The sequence below is a fragment of the Crotalus tigris genome, unplaced genomic scaffold (assembly GCF_016545835.1).
Source record: "Crotalus tigris isolate CLP2741 ecotype Arizona unplaced genomic scaffold, ASM1654583v1 scf7180000023830.6690815, whole genome shotgun sequence".
Taxonomy (NCBI): domain Eukaryota; kingdom Metazoa; phylum Chordata; class Lepidosauria; order Squamata; family Viperidae; genus Crotalus; species Crotalus tigris.
The window spans coordinates 1645097-1668100 of NW_024100214.1; the positions used below are offsets into that span (position 1 = coordinate 1645097).

At 35.8% G+C, this 23004-nt stretch overlaps 1 protein-coding gene across 17 annotated transcripts in view; it reads right to left on the reverse strand.

The window, feature by feature from the left end:
- TCF4 (transcription factor 4) overlaps positions 1-23004 on the reverse strand; it is a 393712-nt gene that overhangs the window by 37448 nt on the left and 333260 nt on the right. For 13 of the 17 annotated variants that reach the window (XM_039322003.1, XM_039322006.1, XM_039322002.1 and 10 more), the window contains 7 exons: positions 17618-17723; positions 11880-12013; positions 10689-10821; positions 7672-7739; positions 5439-5517; positions 2969-3048; positions 602-805 (listed from right to left, as the gene is read on the reverse strand). In XM_039322003.1, the coding sequence (XP_039177937.1) occupies positions 602-805; positions 2969-3048; positions 5439-5517; positions 7672-7739; positions 10689-10821; positions 11880-12013; positions 17618-17723 (804 nt within the window). The remainder of the gene's footprint in view (positions 1-601; positions 806-2968; positions 3049-5438; positions 5518-7671; positions 7740-10688; positions 10822-11879; positions 12014-17617; positions 17724-23004) is intronic. The other 4 variants (XM_039321999.1, XM_039322001.1, XM_039322013.1 and 1 more) reach the window with 1 other exon arrangement.

Consider the following 23004-nt stretch of genomic DNA (forward strand, 5'->3'; position numbering starts at 1 on the left):
GGTGCTTCCTGTCTAGGCTGCCTGGGAAGGCTGATTCCTACTTTCCCCCCCTTCTCTTCTTGCCTGGATAGGGAGACTAAGCTCCTATCCAATGCCATACTTTCCCCCATTTGCAAACTTTGACTGGTAGGTTAATTCTAGAAACATACCTAAGGATATTCGTTTGCATTTTCCCCCATCTTGTATTTGTGCCAGAAATAGAAAGAAGCCAAATATATTTCAGCTAAAAATATTTCAGAAATAGATTTTAGGAAGGACTAATGCAACAGATTAGCAGCTTCTTGCTAAGTAGCTTCTTTAAAAACATGAGCTGAACATATTCTAAGCATAAATCCCGTAACTAAAAAAAAAAAAAAACCCCCATACAAGAAAAATCAAGAGATGCATTTTAACATATACTCATAGTAATGATTGCTTATGCAATAGAAATAATAAAGGTAGTTACTCTGTCATAAGTACTACACTGTCTTTCATTTCTGCAACTCTAAATTGTACTGGATTTAAAAGCTTAGCTAAAAAAAAAGTTTAAAAATCCCAACCGTGCATTATTTAACATTATTTTCTTAAAATAAATCTGTAGTGTTGAATCTTCATGGCTTACCATTAGTGAATGTCTATTGGCTGAAAGAAGGCCTGTCCCATATCCTGATCCAAGACCTCCCATAGCTCCATTATGAGAAGGGCCTATTAAGCTATGGAGGTCACTATGACTACCAGGCATGGCAGTTGAAGGCCCCACTGCATGGTTCCGGAGAACATGAATAGCATCATCCAGTCTTTCCAAGCGGTCTTCTATTCGGCTTTGCTGATAGTTCATGAAAAAAATAAGAGAGCATCAGAAAATGTAACAGGCTGTTTTCTGTTTCAGCAGAACTCACAGAAATGCATTGCTACTGCTCTGTGTCAGGCAGTTGAAGCAGAAGACAGTTGCTTGTAGATGGGCTGCTTCTGAATCTGATTATTTTTTGCTTGTTCACCAAAACACTGTAAATGAAACAACTGACATCCTAAAGTAGCCTGCTAGGATACTATGAATGTTCTGTTTTCATTTTCATGGGCAAAACAGGCTCACTGACTCCTCATGAACGTAACATCTATAGCACATTTGTTGCCCCAGGATCCTGAACTATTTTGCGACAGAAATATCAAATTGCCATGACCTCTTAAATTATTTCTGCATGCTAACTTCTTATCTAAGGCTTATTTACTTCTCAATACTTTAACTGGAGCTGTGAAAATTATTAAATGGAATTCTATGATCAAAACTAGCCTGCATTCAGGTATATATTCCAATATTAAAAAGGAAGAATAAGAAAAATACAGTATTTTAGGGTACAATTCATTTACAGCACAGGTTTTAGAACATCAGAGCAATTTAAATAAGTTACATTAATACATTGCTGGCTGGGGAATTCTGGGAATTGAAGTCCATCCATCTTAACATTCCTAAGGTTGAGAAACACTGGTTATCTATCCTTGTCTGCGATACAAACCCTCATAGGTTTTTTTTAAAGGTGATCCCTTGAAATCACCAATAGTTTTTTGATTATTTAAAGTACAAAGAATTATGGTGGGCATTGTTATTTTTTTTAAGGGCGAGACTTAAGATGATATAAGGTACAGCAATGTGTCTGGTTATATTCTGCCAAAATTCTTCATTATACAATTCCCAAAAATGTTTCTGAAGTGGCTACATCATTCTTAGTGAAACCACATGGGGAAAAAGACTAGTGTCAACATACTTATTTAATATATTATGCAATGCTCAGTGGAAAAACACTACTTAATTTTCACTTAATGGAAATGGTGATGTTCCTTTCTTATTCCAAATGTGGCTTCTATATTAGGGCCATTGTACAACTGAAGCTTCTGACTTTCCCTTAACTTCAGAAATATTTTCTCCCATAGCATTGGGGCCACTTGTGGAAATGTATTCTTTGAGGACGTCAAATCCAAGGCATCTTTTCTCATGACACTACCTGAGCGACTCTTTGTATAGTGGCTCTCATTGAAGGCATTATTCATTTCATCTTGGCAAGCTTTGATTGTTTATATTTGTACTACAAGACTTATGGGGAAGATGCCAATATTAAGCTACTATCATTAACCTAGGGAAGTAGGTGTTCTCTCTTCTTACCATGACTTCATTCTGGAACCCAACATTCAAACTGAACTTGAATTTTTAATTAAGCCCACAGGCTCTAAAAGGCAGTCTTGACAATTTTGATGGGCATGTATAGTGAAGAACACCAATACAAGGTTATCTCTTGCCAGAAATATTACCATTAGTATTGGCTCTTATACTGATGTTTTGGAAATATCACTTGGTAGCAGAATATAGTTTACGTAGTCTGATATAGTTCGATGAACTAATATAAGCTATGATCCTCCCCATAACTGCAGTACATCATCTCCCCTATGGTTCTAAAAGATATTGAGAATGTTACATTACTCATATATGTAATGCATTGAAACTGATGAAATAAGAATTAAGAAAAGTTTATTATACTATCTTTTTTCCATATGCAGTTAAGGCTTGGTCATCTTCCTGGCTAAGCAAGATCATCTGTTCATACTTCCATTTTCATATGGAAAAGGAACCCTTTTTTTTTTCAAAATACAATATTTACATTCTCTGATTAGGCCACTCTTTGATTTTGCTTTTTAAAGAAGCTACGTTTTATCTTCCTGTGTTTTTTTTACATGTACAGATTCCAACCTTACACACTTAATCTTAGACACCATGCCATATTTCCATGGTATTTTACTAGGTAATCATTGCTGATATAATTTATGAAAAAGAGTATATAAAAATCTGTTGCGTTTTATGGGTGGATCTCCTATTTAGAAATGATCAGGAAAAGAGTGCACTAATTAGTGTTGTGCTCCATTGGGAAAATAGATAGGAAAAAGTAGACAGCAATACAATATTAACAGGTAATTAATAGTTTGCCATTGAAAAACATACCAAAGAATGTAAGGGACCTTCATAATTGGGAGATGATGATGATGCTTGCCCTCCATTTCTAGACCAAACAGCTGTTCCTGCTAATAGTAAAATGGGAGTTACCACTAGAACTATGCAAACAAAATGCTTTTTCAAAGACACTGAATAATACCGTAGATATGTACATGCGATTTCCCAACAGTCATATTAAACCACAGCTCTTGTGCAGAACTTTGAAAACAAATATTTATTATGCAGGCACACCCAGAAGCCACATCATGTCTCCAAATTGCATGCCAGCATATAAGATTTCATCTATTTTGCAGTTGTGCATCAGAAAGCAAGTAGAAATTCATATATTTTAAAATATATAAAAGAATTGTAGGAAGATGCTGCTAGTCTAACCATAGCAGAAGGCATTATCAATAATTTTCATTTATTATTATCAGAGAAAAATCTATGGCAGGTTTGTTGGTTGATCTATTGGTCTGTATGCAGTGCACTGTTTTTGCTTAAATGTTTTCGTATTAACTGAAGCAATTTGACTATAAGGGTTCCTAAAATGTGAACTCTACATCTTTTGTTTTATTTGAGCCCTTTCAATCTACTATCATCATATTTATTGCTTTTAAAAAAGAATAAAATACAAGTGTCAATAGTATAATATATTAGTTTTCTAAGAAAATCTCACTGAGTACTCTAGGATCAGGTGGAGTTTTACAAACTCCTTGCAGAATATGTTTGTGAAATAAAATAATTTAGATATTGGAAAAATATTTCTGTGTATGGTACAACAATTCACTAATTCTGAATAACTATGAAGGCAGAAGACCTTTTCCTAGCCCATTTATGGCACAGCCTCTTTTCATCAAGAAGAATCATTGGGACATACATCAGTCTTCTTTAACTTGGTGTCCTGTAGCTGACTACATCCCTAGCCAGTCACTAGCCACACATTGTTGCTGTAATACTTTAAGACTTGTGGACTTCAACTCCCAGAATTGCTGGCTGAGGAATTCTGGGAGTTGAAGTCCACAAGTCTTAAAGTTGCCAAGGTTGAGAACCCCTGCTGTAATACATCATAATTCCTGGTTGGGCGAAATTAATATACATGACAGTAAAATACTAACTTTCAAATCTAAATTAAGGGATTAATTACCCAGAGGTCCTTTTAGATCTTAGATGATAGTTTATCACTCTGTGATACTAACAAAAATAATATCATTTTGGAAATGGGCAGAATGATTCAGATTAATCTTTGCTGTCAAGATATTCTTGTTGACCTTAAATATGTTTATGGAATAACTATTTAATTTAGATGATATTTTTCTTTTCTTCTCTATTCATTTATTTATTTATTCTCTATTCGTTTACACACACAAGTATATACACACAATCAGTCCCTCAGCCATATAAACTTCGCTGCATGAAATTGAAATGCTTTCCAGACACAAGACAGATCTTCTTGAACTTCAGTTGGTATTATTTTTCCCGATAAGATAAAACCTGATAGTAACTCCTCTCTTCCTGCCTGTCTGAACCACAGGAAGTAAGGCTGTGAGTTTGCTAGATTGGAAAATGTAGTGTACATGATGTTATGACTGTCTGCTAAACCTCTAAAGTCTTGCTTACTCATGAATTAAATATTCAACCTCTTTAACCTTAGTGTTTATTCTCCAGTACCATGTAGGAATGTTTTGTTTTTGCCATGAAATCACTCTTGGAACAGATTGAACTATAATACAGGAATAAATTAATAATGGAAGAGGAGACCGTACATTAGAAATAGTCACACTTTCCTTTTAGCAATTCATATTTCCTCAAAAGGAAGAACTTAGATAGAGGAATCGATTTAGGCTTAGATATATTCAGAGTAAACCAATTAAAATTTATGTGTCATTACAAACTGACAAATGTATTGACTAATTTTAGATCCAATCCAATGTATTTTATATTCTATTTTCTTAAACCTTTGGGAGAACCTAAGTCCAGTAATAGTAATGGTTCCCTATTATTGTTGTTCATTTGCAATAATTCTTGAATTCTTTTATGCATGGGTTGATTAATCTATTGTGTAATGTCCATGTGATTAATGCATGGATTCAGAAAACAAAACAAATGGTCTACACATAGGGTTCAGAAACCAAGTTGAGTCTTCAAGCATCAGGGCTGTTTAATATTCAGCTTAACCCTGAGTTATAAAGCATACATGAATATACCTGGAACCTGAACATATCTGGAACCAGACTGCACACTTGTACAGGAGGACAGAAGACTTTCTAAGACTTTCCCAGAGATTTTTAACTACCTTCATGCAATACTGGTGTTTTACTAGTAGGCCTCAAGTCTTCCCAAAATGTTAAGTAGGTGGCAGTCTGAAATTGTTTCTGAGACAACTGAACTTTCTGATCATGCTTAAAAGCCTCATTTTAAAGATTTTCTTGCTATTTCATAAATAAACTGTTTGGTAAAATAATTTTAACCACAATACCTGAGAGTGAAGGGGGTGAGCCAACCGGAGTTGAAGGATTTGATGAAAAGCTGTTGTTGGTATGATCTGGAGAGTAAATCTTTAAAAGAAGATGCAGAATTAATCTAAAGTCACTTGGAATGGCTACAGACAGAGGACTGGCACTCTTCATTATAAATATACTTATGACTCATAAGACAAAAAGGATGCTCTGAAAAATATGAAACCACTATGATTAAAAAAAAAACATTACGAAGAAATAAGTGGGTTGTCATGAAGGACAGCTCACGGGATTTTTTTTTTTATCCCTTATATTTAATTATCTTAGTAGGTTGTCCCAAAGATGCTTTTTTCAAAAGGCAACTGAACTTTGTTTTTCCTTGAAGACATTTTGTAGATACCCATGCAGGCAGGATGGGTCTATAGGATATAGTAGGGTCTATATATTCTACAGTACTAAAAATGTATTTGGTGTATACTGTACATATAAATGGAAGAAAAATCAGAAAATTACTTCAATCTAAACTAAAAACCTTAAATTATTACAGGAATCGAGTTTTGGAGAAAAAAATATTGAAATATAGCATAGTGGAAAATACTTATTACAGCAAACTCTACAAAATAGAAGATGGAAAAATAATCCTGACTGATATGTACAACTGCATATATGGCTGAGCAGGCATATTAGAATTTATAGTTAAGATTCTCAAGGGTTTATCTGCTTAATACCCTGAATAGATAAAACTTCTGTGACCATTTGGGACCTGATTAGAAATCATAAACATCATTAGACTCTTATCTTGTCAAATTATCAAAACAGACCATGCTGGCAACTCATATTGGCCACTATTTAAGCTGAGCCCGTGAACTTTTCCTTAGGGTTCTGCAAAGGCAATTAAATTAATTAACCCCTTGATCATCTCTCAGTTAACCAATGCCTCCAGGCACCAGTTAAAGTAGATTTTGTACTGTATCCATTATATGGGAGTTGTACTAATTTTTGTCTTTGTAACATACGTTAGCTGGACATGGAAAACATCAATTCTCTTGAGAACTCACTGGAACCCCACTCTGCCCAGAAAATACATTACAGTGAGAGTTCATTTAAAAGTCAGCATAAGTTTTAATTTGTAGAAATGCACTGTATATATACTTAATGGATTCTTACCCAAATTGGAGATGGGAAATAAATAGAATGAGTGGCCACTGGAAGTCAAGGCTGACTTTTAAATATCAATCACTGCAGCAAAACAGATTGAGAGGCCCTTTGATCTTTACCCTGACTTCTGGGAATCTGCTTTTCCATATGCAGTGCCTAAGCAGATAGTATATCATCCAAATTACTGAAAGATGTGAACTGGGAATGACAGCACAGTTTCTGATTTAGATTCACCACCCCACCAGGAAGTGGTAATTCTGTGAAAAGGATTCATAAGCTTGGTTCCTGCCTGCATGGGTATCTCCAAGAAACTATGCACAGAAAAGCAGGTTCCTCAAATTAGCGAGCTGCCCAAAGTCTTCTAAGGCTAAAAAGGGAAATTCAAGATCCTATCCCATCTCAGTGAGGCTTACTCCCCACTCTTCACTAACAGGAGATTTGAAAGACACAGTTGAAGTAATTTGACATTGAGATAGGGATAACATTTGAGCATTGCCCACCCAGTCTCTAAGATAAATATACAGCAATTCAAATGTCAAGGAGCTATTCAAATTATTCTATCTATCCAAATTAATTATGGTCATGGCTTTGTCTCAGAACTTTACAACTTGTTTCTATGATGTAAAATAGGCATCTGAATCAGAAAGTTTAACATTTTCACAAAACCGTGCCATAGTAAACAATGAGATCATTTAATGACTGTGGTGTTTGCTAAATGACCATTTTACTACTGTTATGACCATAATGGGCAGACTCCATTACAATTGTAACTTGAGGATTACCCATAAATAACATTGATTTAAATATGGTTTAGGCTTCAAATGAAAGCTGTACTTGAAAGCACTACAGACCTGGCTACTGAATCACGTAACATAAGTTTTTTATGATTTTTAAGTGAATGGAAAACTATAAAGCATAGCTTGCAATTAAGAACTCATCTTGAATTATCCAGATTTTCTAGAGCTATATATACAACCTTAACATGCTTTTATTCTAAATTATTTTAACTGGCCATGATAGATTTGTGTATATTTGATTACTGATTCCAACCCAAGTTCATGCTATTCCAATCATCCAAAGCAAATACTTTCTTACAGATGCAAGTGCTTTTCCCAGCGCATCGCCTGTCTGTGAACTTCCTGTGGCTCCGCTTCCTCTGTTTGCTGAAAAATAAACCCCAAAACAAAACAAAACAAAACAAAAACACATATGAAGACAAAAAATAAATCTGTTTTCCATACACTGCACCCATATCCATAATTCAGCTGCATTTTAATGGTGAGTTATACTAATCACAATTAGCATTACTGTTATTAATTATGGTGGATTTCATACATCTCAAACATACCTCTCATATTTCATGTTCCAAAATGTTTTTGTTGCAAGCTATTTCAATATAGTCTTCTTTCTGTGGTGAGTGAGATACAGAGCAGTGGGCCTTTGTACAGTATTTATCTGGCATTTTAAAAAAAGAGAACTGCAAGGCATCCTAGATTTTTATTTTGCCATTCTCTTTTAGCTAAAGAATACAGGGCCTTATTTAACTGCCTCCAAATGTATAGAGATGGGAGACTGAAATCAACACAATTCTATATTGTGTCCACCTCAAAATAAAGACTTACTCATTGCCTCTACAGTATACTATCTTTAATCATACTGAGGAACCCAGATGTCTTATGTCAGTCCTTTGAGGCAGATAACATCAGGAAGCAAAGGCCACAAGAATTATTATAATTATATCATTAGAAGGCATAATAACAGAATCTTGAAATCTTGACTGAGATTTTCTTGATCTCCTCTTATACTAAAGGAGAAACCAAACACAACAATCTTGAGTTTTTTCCCCTCACCTCCTCCTGCCTATCTGGGCTAAGTAGAGGTCTGCACAACAGGTTTTGAAATTGTTCTTCAAAGCCATCTTCATGCTTGCTTAAAACCTTGGATCAAAATTACTCCAACTAAGTCATTCTGAAAATCTGAAATAATCTCTCACTGGGAATATCTTTATACAGTTGATATTATGTTAAAAAATAAGAGGGGGAATATTGCCTTGAGCTTCAGTATGAAAGATGACATTATAAGTAAATAAATAAATTTCACAGCCTGCTTGTCAAGCTCAAGAACCAAGAACAATACATGGAGTTACTTCTGAATAGTTCCTTTATTGTTGCTTGCCTACAAACAGAATTTTGCCAAAATAAAGCAATATCTGCCCTAACTATAGATATATTCTGAGAATTGCTACAGAGGTTCCTGCCCACCAGATATTCCAAGCTCAATGTCTCTTTGGAAAAAGCCCCTCCCTCTTGGGTCTCCAGATTACATTCCACTACACTGCTTCATGTAATACGCAAAGGTAACAGATGGGTTTGCATAAGATAATTCAAACATTATTTGAGTGATCCCATTGTGATTCACACATAATGCCAATGGAGTGGGGTCAAGAAAACTGCATGCATTTGTCTATGAACTCATCAGGAACAGAGCTCAATTCAAAGACGTTACCTTTATGGTGTGACCTCAAGGCTTGTGTTCTGTCCAACCCAAGTAACATCATCAAACCCATAGCATAGGGAGCTAATAATTAATCCCATCCTTTTAAATGTACAAAAAAACCTATACCAGAATGTTAAATGCAATTATTTCAATAAGGGTGAAATTATAAAGGTGATGTTACAATAATTATAATCCTCATATTTCTGGCATAATGTCTAAATAATCATCTGCATTAATGGATTTGTTTCTGAATGCCCTTTTTATAATTGTATGAAATCTTTTGTATATGCCAAGGTTACATAAAAATTGTCCTATACGTGCTTCACAGTCTTCACTGGCAGGAAAATAACGGTTTTGCAATCTAGAGCTAACTATACCAAGCCCCCCCCCCAAATAAAAATAAAAAACAGGATTAATTTTGGTTAATAAATGCAACATCTAGCCTGTACACCAGTCTCTAACTTGAATGGGAGCAATAAATATATTCAGGAAATAGAAAACTTGAGCCAATTTGATATTTTCCTCAGATAAGATGTACTGACACAGCAGGATAAAATTCATGTCCCTCTTGTGCCATATGACAGTTTAGCACCCCACTGCACTGGAAGCTTAGCACACTAGTAAAAAAATTAAGTGCAGTATTATGTGACTGTTCCCATAATAAAAATCACAGTAAAACCAAGGCTTCAAGGGAAGGTGCACATCATGTTCCCACTAAAAAAGCCACATACTGCTATGTATCTTGCAATTCAAAAATGTCATTTAAAGTGAGAGTAGAAAGTGGGATTAATACATGAATGAGGAGGTTCTTCTGGACTAATCTTTAGCATATGCTACATTAAATCTTTCTTAGTAAGTGGCTGCTTAAAGGCTCTGAATCTTTGAAAACACACAGAAAATACTTTGCATAGATTGAAGCATCACTTTAAGTTAATATCTTCCAGGTTTTTTTTTTAATGCCTTTGAATCTGTGTTGACTCCTGATGACAGCCTGGACCAGTCCATGTATTTATCCAGGCAAGATTTTTGGAAGTGATTTGCCTTTGCCTTCATCCTGGGGCTGAGAGAACGTGACTGGCCCAAGGTCATTCAGCTGGTTTCATGTCTTAACGTAGAACTAGAACTCATGGTCTCCCAATTTCTATCTTGCTGCCTTACCCACTACACCCAAGTGCCTCTGTTTTAATATCTACCTAGGCAATTTCCTTTTGCTTGTCTGCAATTTTATCTTAGGGTATCACCAGTTAACAATTATTTTCTGTTCAAGTTTCTGTTTTGTTTTTTTTCAGATTGCAAGTTAACTTTGAGATAGCAGCCAAGAATGAAATTTAATAATACAAGTTTAATTTCTTGGAGAGCAAAATCAGACCAGGCAAATAAAAGGGGCTGGATTATTCACAGATCAAACTCTAATCCTACACTCTTGTTGACTTGAGTTTCCAATCAGTATAGCAAGAGCTCCAACCAAATATCCTTTTTAATCTGCAACTACATGAAAAGCAAAGTTTTCTTTTATAATATCTGATACAGCTCCACAAGCTCTTTTCCCAGAAAACAGATGAGGAGAAACTGACAGGACTTGCCTTCTTCAATTTAATAAGAATCCTTCAACTCACCCATTATACTTTCTGTTCCATTTGCCGGAGGTGTACAGGAAGAAGCACTGTAATGGGTTGTGCCACTGCGATGGAAAGTGGACATTGGAGGAAGACTGGAATTGATGTCTGCTGAGGAGTGTGAGGGGTAGCTCTGTGGCACATAGCAGGGAAAGATATTTCAGTTAGCAAGTAACTGCACAACAGTTGGTTCTACAGAGTTGCTGGCTGATTTTCTCATTCATTCATTCATCAAATTTATATAACTCACATATAGGTGCCTGGGCAGCCTCAAAATTTTTTAAAAATCCATCATATAATAAAAAACCATTCTACCCTCACTGGCAGCAACAACACAATCATATCTGCCACTAGATCGGCTCCCTCTCCATTCATGATCCTCAGGCCTGCTGATGAAACCACTTTTTAGGGCCTTTCAGAAAAGCAACAGGGTGTAGGCCAGTACCTCAAAGAATGGTGTCCTACAAAGAAGGTCCATTGTACAATGAACTACTATTTTTAGGCGATCTCTTATTGCCTGTAAACAACCTTGATCATCCAGCTTGGATGGAAAGGTAGAATATAAAAACGCAGTTCAATGACATCTCTCAGGGGGACTTTTGGGGGATTGTACCCTTGTTTCATCCTAAAATCTCCAATATGTAGCTGAGAGACCCACAGGCGTAAGATACAGCATGACCTGTACCAGAAGCCCAGCAAAACATAATAGTGGATCAAAGAACAAAACTCCATTGTAAGACTGCAAAAATTGTTCACATTTATGTCAGTGAAGGCTGTTTTAAAGATTGTCACGCAAAGAAGCATCTTCAAAGGAAAAAGAAAAAAGAAAGCATCCTCAAGACAGGGTTCTGCTGTAGAGAGTTAGCTCTGCTTGGCCTCCTCCTCATTTTGCAATTAGGATTTAAAGTCTCACACATGTGGGGGGAAAAAAGGAGGTTTTATTTTTAAACCATGAAATGTACAGAAGTGTCTCTCTCTGTGCGTGATGTCCATGAAAAGACACCAGACTTCATTTTTTAATTCTGCTTTTGTCAAATAGTTTTCTTTTAAGCAGTGAAATCCACGGGCCTTCTCTTCCAACAGAGATAAAAATGGGGGTGTGGGAGAAAAGTGGTTTAAATTGTTTAATAGTTTGTCTTCTATATTTGTGGCACACACAGACTGACACATAGCGCTGATTAGTAATCTTACCAAGCGGTCATGAGGATGAAGACTGCAATAGCTACTGGACTGTGGAATATGAGATGAATTGCCCAACATTCCTCCATATCCAGGAGGATTCATTCCACTGGATGAGTTCCATGGATCACTGCTATGGTGGCCGTCTGTAAAATGTACAGAAGAAAATATGGCTTCTCTGAACACTTGGTTCTCTGACTAACATTCTGAGGTTGTGTTTTTAGTAAATGTTAAAATTAGCATTCTAATAGGGTCTGATGAATGCCTTATGTGTCACGGTGTTGGATAGCAGTTTACAAAAAAAAGACAGCAATCACAACTGGGAAACTGTGTTATCAACCTTCGTCTCATAGAAGCCACACTAATCTTATGTAACTACATGAGCATGATTAAAAAAAACTTTTCTAAACAGGAGTGTAAATGACATTTCTGAAATCACCACGTTTTTTTAAAGAGCATTTAAATAAGAGTCTAAGTAGATTCTGTCTTTTATTTTAGCACATAAATACATAAATATTTTGATTCCAGGACTTGGCTTCTTGGCCAACTACATATCTCAATGTCATATATAAAATATTTATGAATCAGAACAGAGATAAGTATGATTTAGGGAGCTGCTCAGAAACTTCTTCTGTAGACAGACATTTTACCAGCAAAAGCTAACTGGAAAAGATACACATTTCAACTTAAAAGAAACTTGTCTTCAGAATTTTGTCATTTCCACCTTTCAGTTGATGAACCCTTATTTTTTGAACTGAGATGCTTGGCTTAGGGGAAGAATTGAGAGATAGTTAAAACTACATTATGGTATTATGGTTAAAGATCAAAATACAAGGATCAACTAAACTGCACTCATTATTTTGCAATACATTTTAGAGTAAAATACGTTATGAGCTATTTTAAGATAAGGCATAAACACAGCTATTTTCTTCTTGACAATAAATTGGTGCCTAGATTAACAAGGCAATCTGGAGTGTGTTATTTGAGTTTTGGTTATCCAGAAGATATCTAATGTACTACTCATCAGTTGATCCAAGAATATGCAGTTATGCTTGTCCACATGAAAAGTACAATAAAGTCAAACTTTCAATGGTATAAGCCACAAGGGTAAGTTTTAAGGCTCTGGGGATGTTCCTGAATCTTCCCTCCAATATCCTTGAAGGAAATTAAATCAAGGAAGCGTAAACACAGTTTGAAAGTATGGTTTCATAACATATTTGTGGGTCAAATGTGACGCTTTATCTGGTCACTGGAATCTAATAGTTTCTGTTGCAAATTTATTTGAATGTAATCCAAAACTCAAATCAACAATGGAGAAATCTGAAGCATCTTCTCTTTGATCTCTATTTTCAAGAAGACAGCAAACTGTTAACAAGCATTAACTGTTAACAAGTGAGACCATATAGAAAGTAATCTTTAGCTTAAGTTGGAAGTATTAATCCATATCTACTCTCTATTTTTAATAAATCTATGTCAATACACTGGGTCATAATGGGCAACATGAAACAATTTTCTCCAAGATTTTGACTAGATTGCTCATAAGGGGTAACCATCTAAAATTTAAATAAGGAGCTGACCAACAATAAATGTAGCTAGGATGTAACTGACTCCTCTAGCACAGAAAAATGATGCAATATCTTTAAAGTACCTTTGTCATTCTGTATAATGTATCTGGTATATGTTTGCCCTCTATGAGGCATCACTTCCAAAATGTGTATGAAGTGTGATACTTTTAGCACATTCTAATTTTTAAAGCTGGAATTCACTTTCAAATTCATGGTGTGTAAACTTGATCAGCACTAAAGAAACTGATCTCCCTTTTTTTTTTAAGTGTGCAAGCTGCATTGCTGGTTCTGATTAAAGTTCTGGAAAGATTACTCATTCCTAGAGTGACCAATGAGATACCTTGGCTAGCTTACAAAGATGATGTGAAAGTGATAGCTTCCCATTGCTATTTGTTCTAATTACCTGGTATTCAGTAATATACTCTAATACCTCCCTCCTTTTGTTTTTAATCATCAAAACAACAGAATGCATCTTTGGTTAGACTAAAAAATAGTAACTTGCCCAAAGCCACACACTGAGTTGGCTAATTAAATGAGGATCTACATGGAGGCTTGTCCATTATATTCAAATACTCTAATCACTATGTAGGTTATAACTGAATTCATTTAGTTAACATGGATAACAGTTATTGATAAACACATTAATTATGAATTTCCGCCTTTTGATAAACTTCCAACATGGACATTCCTTGCACTGTTGATCTCTGCAGGGAGAATATAGCCATTTGATTGGTCTGATTGGATATCTAATGAATCCAAGTAGTTTCCAGAGGATGCTTGAGGAGTTTCCTGTGGTCTTGGTTGGCCTAATTGAATCCTGAAATATAGAGGTGGTTTTGCCTTTTAGCAAGATTGCTCATAAGAGCCTCCTCTATTTTCCATCTAAGGGCCCCATCCTCCACTTAGAAACTTTGGGAGATGAAGCAATAGAGTGGCAATTGCATACAACCAGAGAAAATATTTATAAACTCAACTTCAAACCTACATGATGAGTAAGAGCAGCAAAGTGTCCATGTTCCATTATTATTATGATATAGATTGGTGACTATGAGGGCAAATTTGACCAACAGTTGAAAAGAAATACTTTGTTGAGACCGGAAAACCAAACTTGGGAAATAAGAAGCAATAGCAAACTTTTCAGTTAGGATTCAGCCTCTGATATGGGAACGAGATTGCACCGGTTCCTGTTGTTGATGTCTTGTCACGGTCCTACTGGATATCTCAAGTACCTTCAATACTACTGATCTCTGCTTCTTTCTGGACTATCTGTGAGGGTTGGGAGTGAGGAAAACATCACACAATTCCACACAGCTGGGCAAAATCAAGGAAACACAGATTTCTGTTTATTGCTAGTTTGGGGATATATACAGAATGTCAAAAACTGCAAAAGAAATTTTCCACCCTCCTTCCTTCATAGTGCTTTCATTAAGGTGGAGTCTCTTTGAAGTATCTGAAATGTTTCTTCCTAGATTTCTGGCCACCTGGGTTGAATCCTTGTTTATATGATAAGCTGCTGTCTTTTGATTGTTTATGTCTACTCTCCCTTTTCTTATGAAAGGCTGAATTTTGCTCCCAGGAAAGTAGAACCAGGAGATAAAATGAGGACATGATGCTGGTGATGTTGTGGATTATGAACTATTCTTGTTTAAATTACATTTTGGGTGCTTTAATTCTAAATACTATATGTAGGAATTGTAGCTACTTAGTGTCAGTCTCTAAAACTCTAAGCAATGAATAAATGTGGGAAGCAATAGTTGTAAACAAATCTCTATACTTTAACAAAAGGAAGCAGCAAAAGAAACACAATATTTAAAGAAGCTAGTACATAACAAAATGGGTTATCACAGCTTAAGTTCACTGTGAATAAGTATTATAAATCACACAAAACTGTTTTAGTTTCAATTTTTGTTTTTCCCCTAATTGTTTAGTTTTAAAAAGATATTATAACTCATCTCTGCTATTGGTAATTTTTCTGTTTGCCTGACATGAAGTCATACAGTTTATCCTTCCACTTCTGGCCTTTTCTTTTTCACTCTGTTGTATTTGTATATCAAGCTAACTATCAACACATCTGGCTGAAATGATCTCTCATTCATTAATGAAGTTGGTTCTGAACCTACTTCCTATCAAGTTAATTAGGTGACAATGATTGCTGTGAAAGGTGGTGAAAAAGTTATTCTCTGGAATGAAAAAAAGTATTTTCCAGAACATTCATAACGCCAGTTATCTGCTAATAAAAGTGTCTGATATCTCTTCCAAGAATGCAACAGAGAAGATAAGCAAGACATCTCTGAGAAATTAAAATATCTACAAAAATAGTTTTGCTTTACCTGATGTCCTTTATGTGGTTGGTCCAAAATTCTAATAATTTGGCTTCTTTTCTGTTTTTGTTTTTCCCCCCAACCCTCTCATTATTCTATTGATTACTATCTTTATTTATTTATTTTTTATTTTAGTGTATTAGTTTTCATATGCTGTGAAAAGCTGTATATGTTTGTTTGCATAAATACACAAAACACGGTTCATATATTACAAAATGAAACTTAGCTAATGGATAACAACAGATAAACTGAGTCAGAAAAGCTCAAAGAGAGAAAGCATTGGCAAATGCCCCTAATTATACTTTAAGCTTAATTTAGCTGAGAAGATTTAAAATGCAAAGTCAATGAAGGAAAAATGATTCAAAAAAATATTTATTTTTAGTTATTTTGTTTATTAATTTTTATGCCACCCATTTCCCTATAAGGATCTACAATTTAAAGGAAGAAATAAAATCTGCACCAAATTTAAGAGGAAGGACAGTGAGAGTGGATGAGACAAATTAAAATTCTTGCCGATTTTCCCCTCGTTTCTTTCTACTTGCATTGGTCTGGAGCTCCCAGTATGGCCAATGGATGTATGAGAAAAGTTGGCTTGTGGGATTTTCATGGAGCTTAAGCAAAACTATTGTTATTAAACACAGCTGTAGAATATAATGTTCCTTTTAATATCATTTTTTTCTCCATCAATGTTTAGTTTACACGTAAAAATCTCATTTCTGAGATTATATTAAAAGTGAGTGGATGACTCCTCTCCATGTTTGATTGATTACTCCTTAGATTTTTCTGATCAATGTCATTGTTCTAGCAGTTGAATATTGTTACAAACTATTTGACTTACAATGGTAATATCATATGGTAATTCTTTGAAGTGAATGCAAAGAACTGAACATATTCATCACATTAACTATTTTTATACAAAATATTTTTGAATGTATCCAACATTAGGGCTTCAAGGTTGTGATTCAAAGAATGCAGGACAATAAGGCCCACTGAATACGACTGACTTACAGCATGCATCAAATTGTTTTTGCACATCTTGCTGAATGTATCTCTAATCAAATATTTCCACTAGAGAAAATTAAACCTATCATTATTTCTTGAGCACTATTATGCTCCGTTACAGTTCAGAGTTCTGAATGCTGGATCCTCAGTTGAATAGACGCAAATCAGTCTGTCTGTCTATCTATCTTTATCTCTATTTGTATGTATGTATGTGTGTGTATACGTACGCACACGCACGCACACGTACACACACACACACACCACACACATGCATATATTCAATTGAACAGATCTATAATGGAGGTCTCATTTCAGATTTTACCATTGTAGACTAACTCCTTAATTTCAAGTGGAAGAAGGTATATGTTTTTCTCCCGTGTTTACCACCCTTCCCAATGAATGTGAAGATCTGGTAAGGAACAGCTCCATTTTATCCCGGGAGCCCAACCATTTATTTTTGCATGAAATCACAAGCACATTCGCTATGTAGGAGTCTGTGTATGTGAATTCAAAGTGGCACTAATACTATTATTCCATTTCAATATGTTCGCTTCCATAAACGTTTGGAAGAGCAACAAAGTAAGCAATGTTGCATATTGTAAATTCGTATTTGGCAGCAAAACTGACTGTACAAAATGTTGATTAAAAGATCCCTTTCAATCTGCAATATGTCTTGTGGCCTTGACTGTCCTTTATCTGTCTGGCATGTTACTATGTAACCCCTAGCTTTGAAAGAGAAATCAAGATTGCCTGGAAACGTCCATCTGGCAGGAAACAAAGGATTGAGCTCAGGACTTCAACGTCCTGTCCACTGACCCTTAAGGACATGCATCAGAAAATCCCTTCTATGATAACATCCTACCTTGCATGAAGAAAGAACTAGGAAAAGTGCTGGCTGCTGGTTTTGAGGATGGATAGCCGGGTGAATCCCGATTGTAATCGGCAGTGCTTGCAGAAGGGGCATAAACCTATGGACAGAAAGAACAAGACCAAAAAGTTAAATGCACTAATATTTTTCCAAGAATTGGGATTTTAAAATGGGTTAAACGTACACGCCGCCTTAAAGCAGCTACAGATAAAAGGAAAGTGAAAGAACAGTAGGTCCAATAAAAAAAAGCAATATACCAATAAAGAGAACCATACAGCACCACTGTATGATTCTCCTTATTAGTATATTGCGGTAGTTAAAACCTACTTTAGCAGACAATGAATCTACTACTGAAACTCTCCTTTTATAACCTTCAATTGGACAGAACAGTGTATCATAGGGAAACAATTTTTGAAAATGTAACTCAAATGGATTATCTTAAAGAATAAGTCCAAAATCTGAAACCCAGGACTACTGTGGGACCCAAATTTGACAAAGTTATGGCCTTTTCTGCTTCACTGTACTGCCAGTCTCCAGGATCATGTGAGGATCATCTTTTCCAATGTGCCCTGCCAGATTCCCACAAGGAAAGTCAATGGGGAAGATGGCAGGAAGTCTCCTCCGCTCCCACTATTTTGGCCTCCCTGTGGTCATTCTGTTTCTTTTTTAGGTCAGGAAATGTCTTTGAAACAATGACCCAACAAGGTCACGGTTTGTCTAGTACATAATAAAATGACTAAAAATTTCTCCATGAAAACCTCTCATATTGAGGGATCACACACCTGGCCTCCCCTTTGCAATGAATTCAGATCCTGGAAGTATAGACTTAAAAGGCCCACCCTAGTATCCCCATCCAATATAAATCCAAAGATATATTCACAAAACAGAAAGAGAACTTTTCACTCAGCATGTTTTCTGCCATCTAAATAGCAGTTTTGTGCTAAAAAAAAAGAAAATCTACCAAGACATTAAAGGCTCACAATTTTACTGTGGCATGCCGGCTTTTTATTGTTATTTTCTTAAGAAAATTTCTTTTTGGAAAAATGAATAGATGGAATCGTGATCCTCATGGGAAACACAAGACATATTTGGGACCCCCTAGGAAATATGGAACATCGGATTTGAGATGAAAAGGTATACCATCAGCACACTGTTACCAGAGAACCACTAAATTTTATGAACAATCTGTTTTATGGCCTCCTCCTCCAGTTTTCTCCAACCACAAGGAACTTTAGACATAGCTTGGGCCAAGTCACCTAGTGAGTGTCTGTGGTTGACAATGGAACTGAATCTTCCTATCTTTGGTCTTAGTCTGATACCCTTATTATACCACACTGGCTGAATCCCGTTTATTTTCACTGTTGCAAGGAGGCAGAAAACGCTGGTCATATATTTTTTCGATCTGTTACAAATTTTCACCCCCTGTATTATCCTTTACTGCCTCTGTTTTCCAATGTGAAAAAAGCTGTGGAAGCACTTTCTTGAACATGCCTTCTCTTGGGACTTGAAGCTCTGGAAACCAATGGAGCTGCTGACCTCAGGGAAATGAGAAGACATACATTCTGAAGTTTGATATTATTGCATGCCCTAGCACACTGTTCAAGAATGAAATATGGTAGATTGAAAAAAAAATTGAAGTGCTTAGGTTAGGCTGCATCTATTCAACAGACAATTTCTTCCATTCCTGAAATGAAATCTATCTAGCCCTGGAAATCTGAATTGATCTATATATCATACTTGATTTAAAAACCCAAACAGTGGAACTTATATGATTATTGCAACTAACTTGAATTTAGTCTGTACTACAAATGAATGCAAATTTGAATTTAGTCTCTACTCTTTTAAAATGAAGAATAGAATCGCACATGATGAATAACTGGTATGCAAGATAGAACAAAAAACTATATCAGAATGTTTCTTCTTGATTATATTATTTTGAATAGAGAAATATTATTATCCTATGGAAGACACAATCATGCAAGCCCTTCTAACCATATTAATAGCAGAACACAAATGCAATTTACTCCCCAAATGCCTTGTCACTGCAGAACTTTGTATCTGCTCATACGTTCTTAGTTTCAACCCATAAATTCATCACCTCGGGGATGAGGATTTCTGGCAGAAAATATGAATGAAACAAGCTGTAGGAAATAAAATAGGAGTCAATAGGAGAGATACATATGCAGTTAGTCCTCAACGTATGACTGTGATGGAGCCTGCCAGTTTTTATGACCTGTTTTTGTGGCGGTTATTAAGCAAATCCATTGCTCACTGTGGAGTGTTTTTGCCAGAAACCAGAAGTAAATGTTGGTTTTCAGCGAAAATGTTAATCATGCTCATCTGACTGTGGGAGGCTGCAAACAGCTGTAAATGCAGGCCAGATGCCAAGTGCCAAAAATGCGATCATGTGACTGCGGGGAGGGCAGCCATTGGAACTTCATAACAAGGCCATAACTGTCTTTGGGAAGGGGAGGTTGCTGTAACTTCAGTAACTAAGCAACCTGTTGTAACGTAGGGACTGTCTTTACATCAGACAGTATAGATATCAATATCTATGCTGAACCTGGGAAGAAAAAAATATTGATGTATAGTATCATATCTGCTGTGTCTGAAAGTCAATACTTCAGACAATAAAATAAGGCATACTTTATATCTGGAAGAATTGTAATATCATGTATGTAATTTTAAAGCTTTAAATTGCTCTATTATATGGAAGTAGAGTTCAAACATTAACAGAACAATGAAAGAAAGCAGCAAATCATTCCTGCTAGGAATAAGAAAGACTAGAAATGGAATTTCAAAAGCACTGAAAGTTCTAAAGATATCCCAGGATACTAAACCTGCTCATTTTTTGAGAAGTTCAAAATAACTAGTAAAAATCCAGATCAGCACAAGACCACCAAAGCAGTGTGCATGCATTTGGGAAGTTGGGGCACCTCTTTTTTAGTGCTCCGCATATTTGTGAGTACACTAAACTTAGTAAATATGCCAAAACTTAATTTACTTAACATTTGTTTACTAATAAATTCTTTCCAGGGGTGAAAACAAATTTTCTCTATTTAAAAACTTTGCTTTCTTGTAAGTGCCTGTACACTTCAGTGTTCATGGGTTTTGGGGGGTTTTTTTTGCATTTGTTGACTTTATATATACAGATATTTGTATATTTAATGTTTCTGTTTTTTAAGATCTTCCAATTCCAGATGGTCAGGAAGACCAAAACATTCTCATTATCTTGATGAAAACGGACCTTCCTCCCTCCATTTTGAAGCAAGCAAGCAGATCACAAACTAGCCAATCTTATTTGGATATTGACAGGTTACAGCAAAGTGAATGGAAAAAATAATTACAACTACAAACCAGAGGGGGAAAGAAGAATACAAATATACATCTTATAAATAGGACGATAGTTTGCTTCAGAGAATAAATGCTACAACTAAGGAGAGAGATCCTAAAAATAATGACTGATGACCATAAAAAAGATACGATGCTTTAGTGTATATTCTTGCATAAATGTTCTCACCATATTTTAATGCTTGGATAGAAAACATTGTTATAGCCCTGATCATAATTATTATACAGAAGTAAGTTAAAAGGCTTTTTGGGGAAGTATTTGAAATAACTGTGTTTTAGAGAAAGAGCTGATGCATGGAATCCAAGGGTGGGAAAATGGTAGATGGTGATGTCATCTTTAATGCTTTGTCCATTATGTTTTTGTTAATTATTTATTAAGCAATTTTATTATATGCAGAGCCCAAAGGACAATTCAGCCTTTTTTTTAAAGAACCAGAAGTGCTTCTATCATAATTAACCACTTGCAGATATATCCATATAGGCTAAGAGAAGTATAACCTGTAATCCATCCCATTTCTATAACCCATTTTCTGGATTCACATCAAACCAAAATATATTTTTAACTGGATGGAAGGACCTGGCTCAACGGCAGGCTGCATTTTTTTTTTTTAAAGTTGTGATTTGCAAACTAATCTAGGAGAGAGTGAATTCAGGGTCTAGTTAAAGTATCCCTGAGCATCAGGAGCACATCAGGAGCACAAAGAAAGGCAGCGCTTCTGCGATAGACCTGGCTGGGCTATTTTCTGGTCTTAGGCTGTGCCATCTGGAATTGGGAAGTTTGCTTTCTCATTCAATACACTCCACCGGAGAATAACAAAGAAAAGTCACATTTAGGTTAATGGCTCCTTTAGGGATTGATGTGGCAAGCAGTAGCAATCACTTCACATTCCAAATGAATGAGAGACTGGATAGCTGAACACTGTTTCTCAACATAAAATATCCTGCACGTGCACCCATGTGCACCTCCCAACCTATTAGAACAATGAAGACTCTTTCCTCTAATTCCTTTGCTTTGTGTTTGGGGATAGCATGGATAAATACACACACACAATCTGGTAGAGACAAGTTCCCTGAGTCCGAAAGCTCAGAAGACTAAACTTCTGGTTCTGATGACTGGCCCAGATTGGATCCTGCAACATTATACTGGGACATGTATATTTGCCTTCATTCACATACACATACACACATACACACACACACACACACATACACACAGAGACTGTACACTTGTGTGTTGAGCAATGAAAAGCTCCTCTTATAGATATTTGTCCTGGATTTGTGTTTGTCTGTCTTAGTCTTCTTCGTAGGGTCCAATAGAGGACAGTCCAGCCTGAACAGAATCCAGTGAGAGGGTTGTGGGGACTGGCCTTCAGAGAGGTATGCTATGAAGAATGAAATGGAAAAAAATCTGGAATATCACAGTTGTGCTGACAGAAAGTCTCTGCGTTTTCTATATTCTCACTTATAAAAGTTTCCCGAATATAGTAAAAGATTGTACGAGGGAGAAGAATATGTGAATCTTTTCTCTACATACACATGGAGATGGTTTATGAGGTTTGTGGAAATCAAAAAGAAGCACTGGACAAAAATATACCTGATTATTTTGCATAATGGGTAGAAGTTGTTCAAATGTGGTATCATGGGAATCTGAAATAACAAAAATTATTATAAATGCCTGTGTTCTAATAGTTAACTGCCCATAAGAGAACATTCAGTACTTCTGGGATATGAAGGAAATAACTTCAGTAAAAATTCTCTCCAAATTCTTGGAAGTTTCTCATAATTGGGGTTTGCAACCTAGAAATGCAGATCTAAAAATATTCCATCTTTTCCTGGGAGCATCTGTCCATCATAAATAATATGGTCTATTTCAGACGGAATGATTTCAGTCCAGAAAACCATTTTTACTGGGCACAGTCTGCTATGTACTCTTTTCTATATTATAAAGCAAAATCACCTGATTATGTTACATTCCCATTTCCTGACTATTAACCAGAATATCAGATTTAATATCATGAATTTATAGTTGT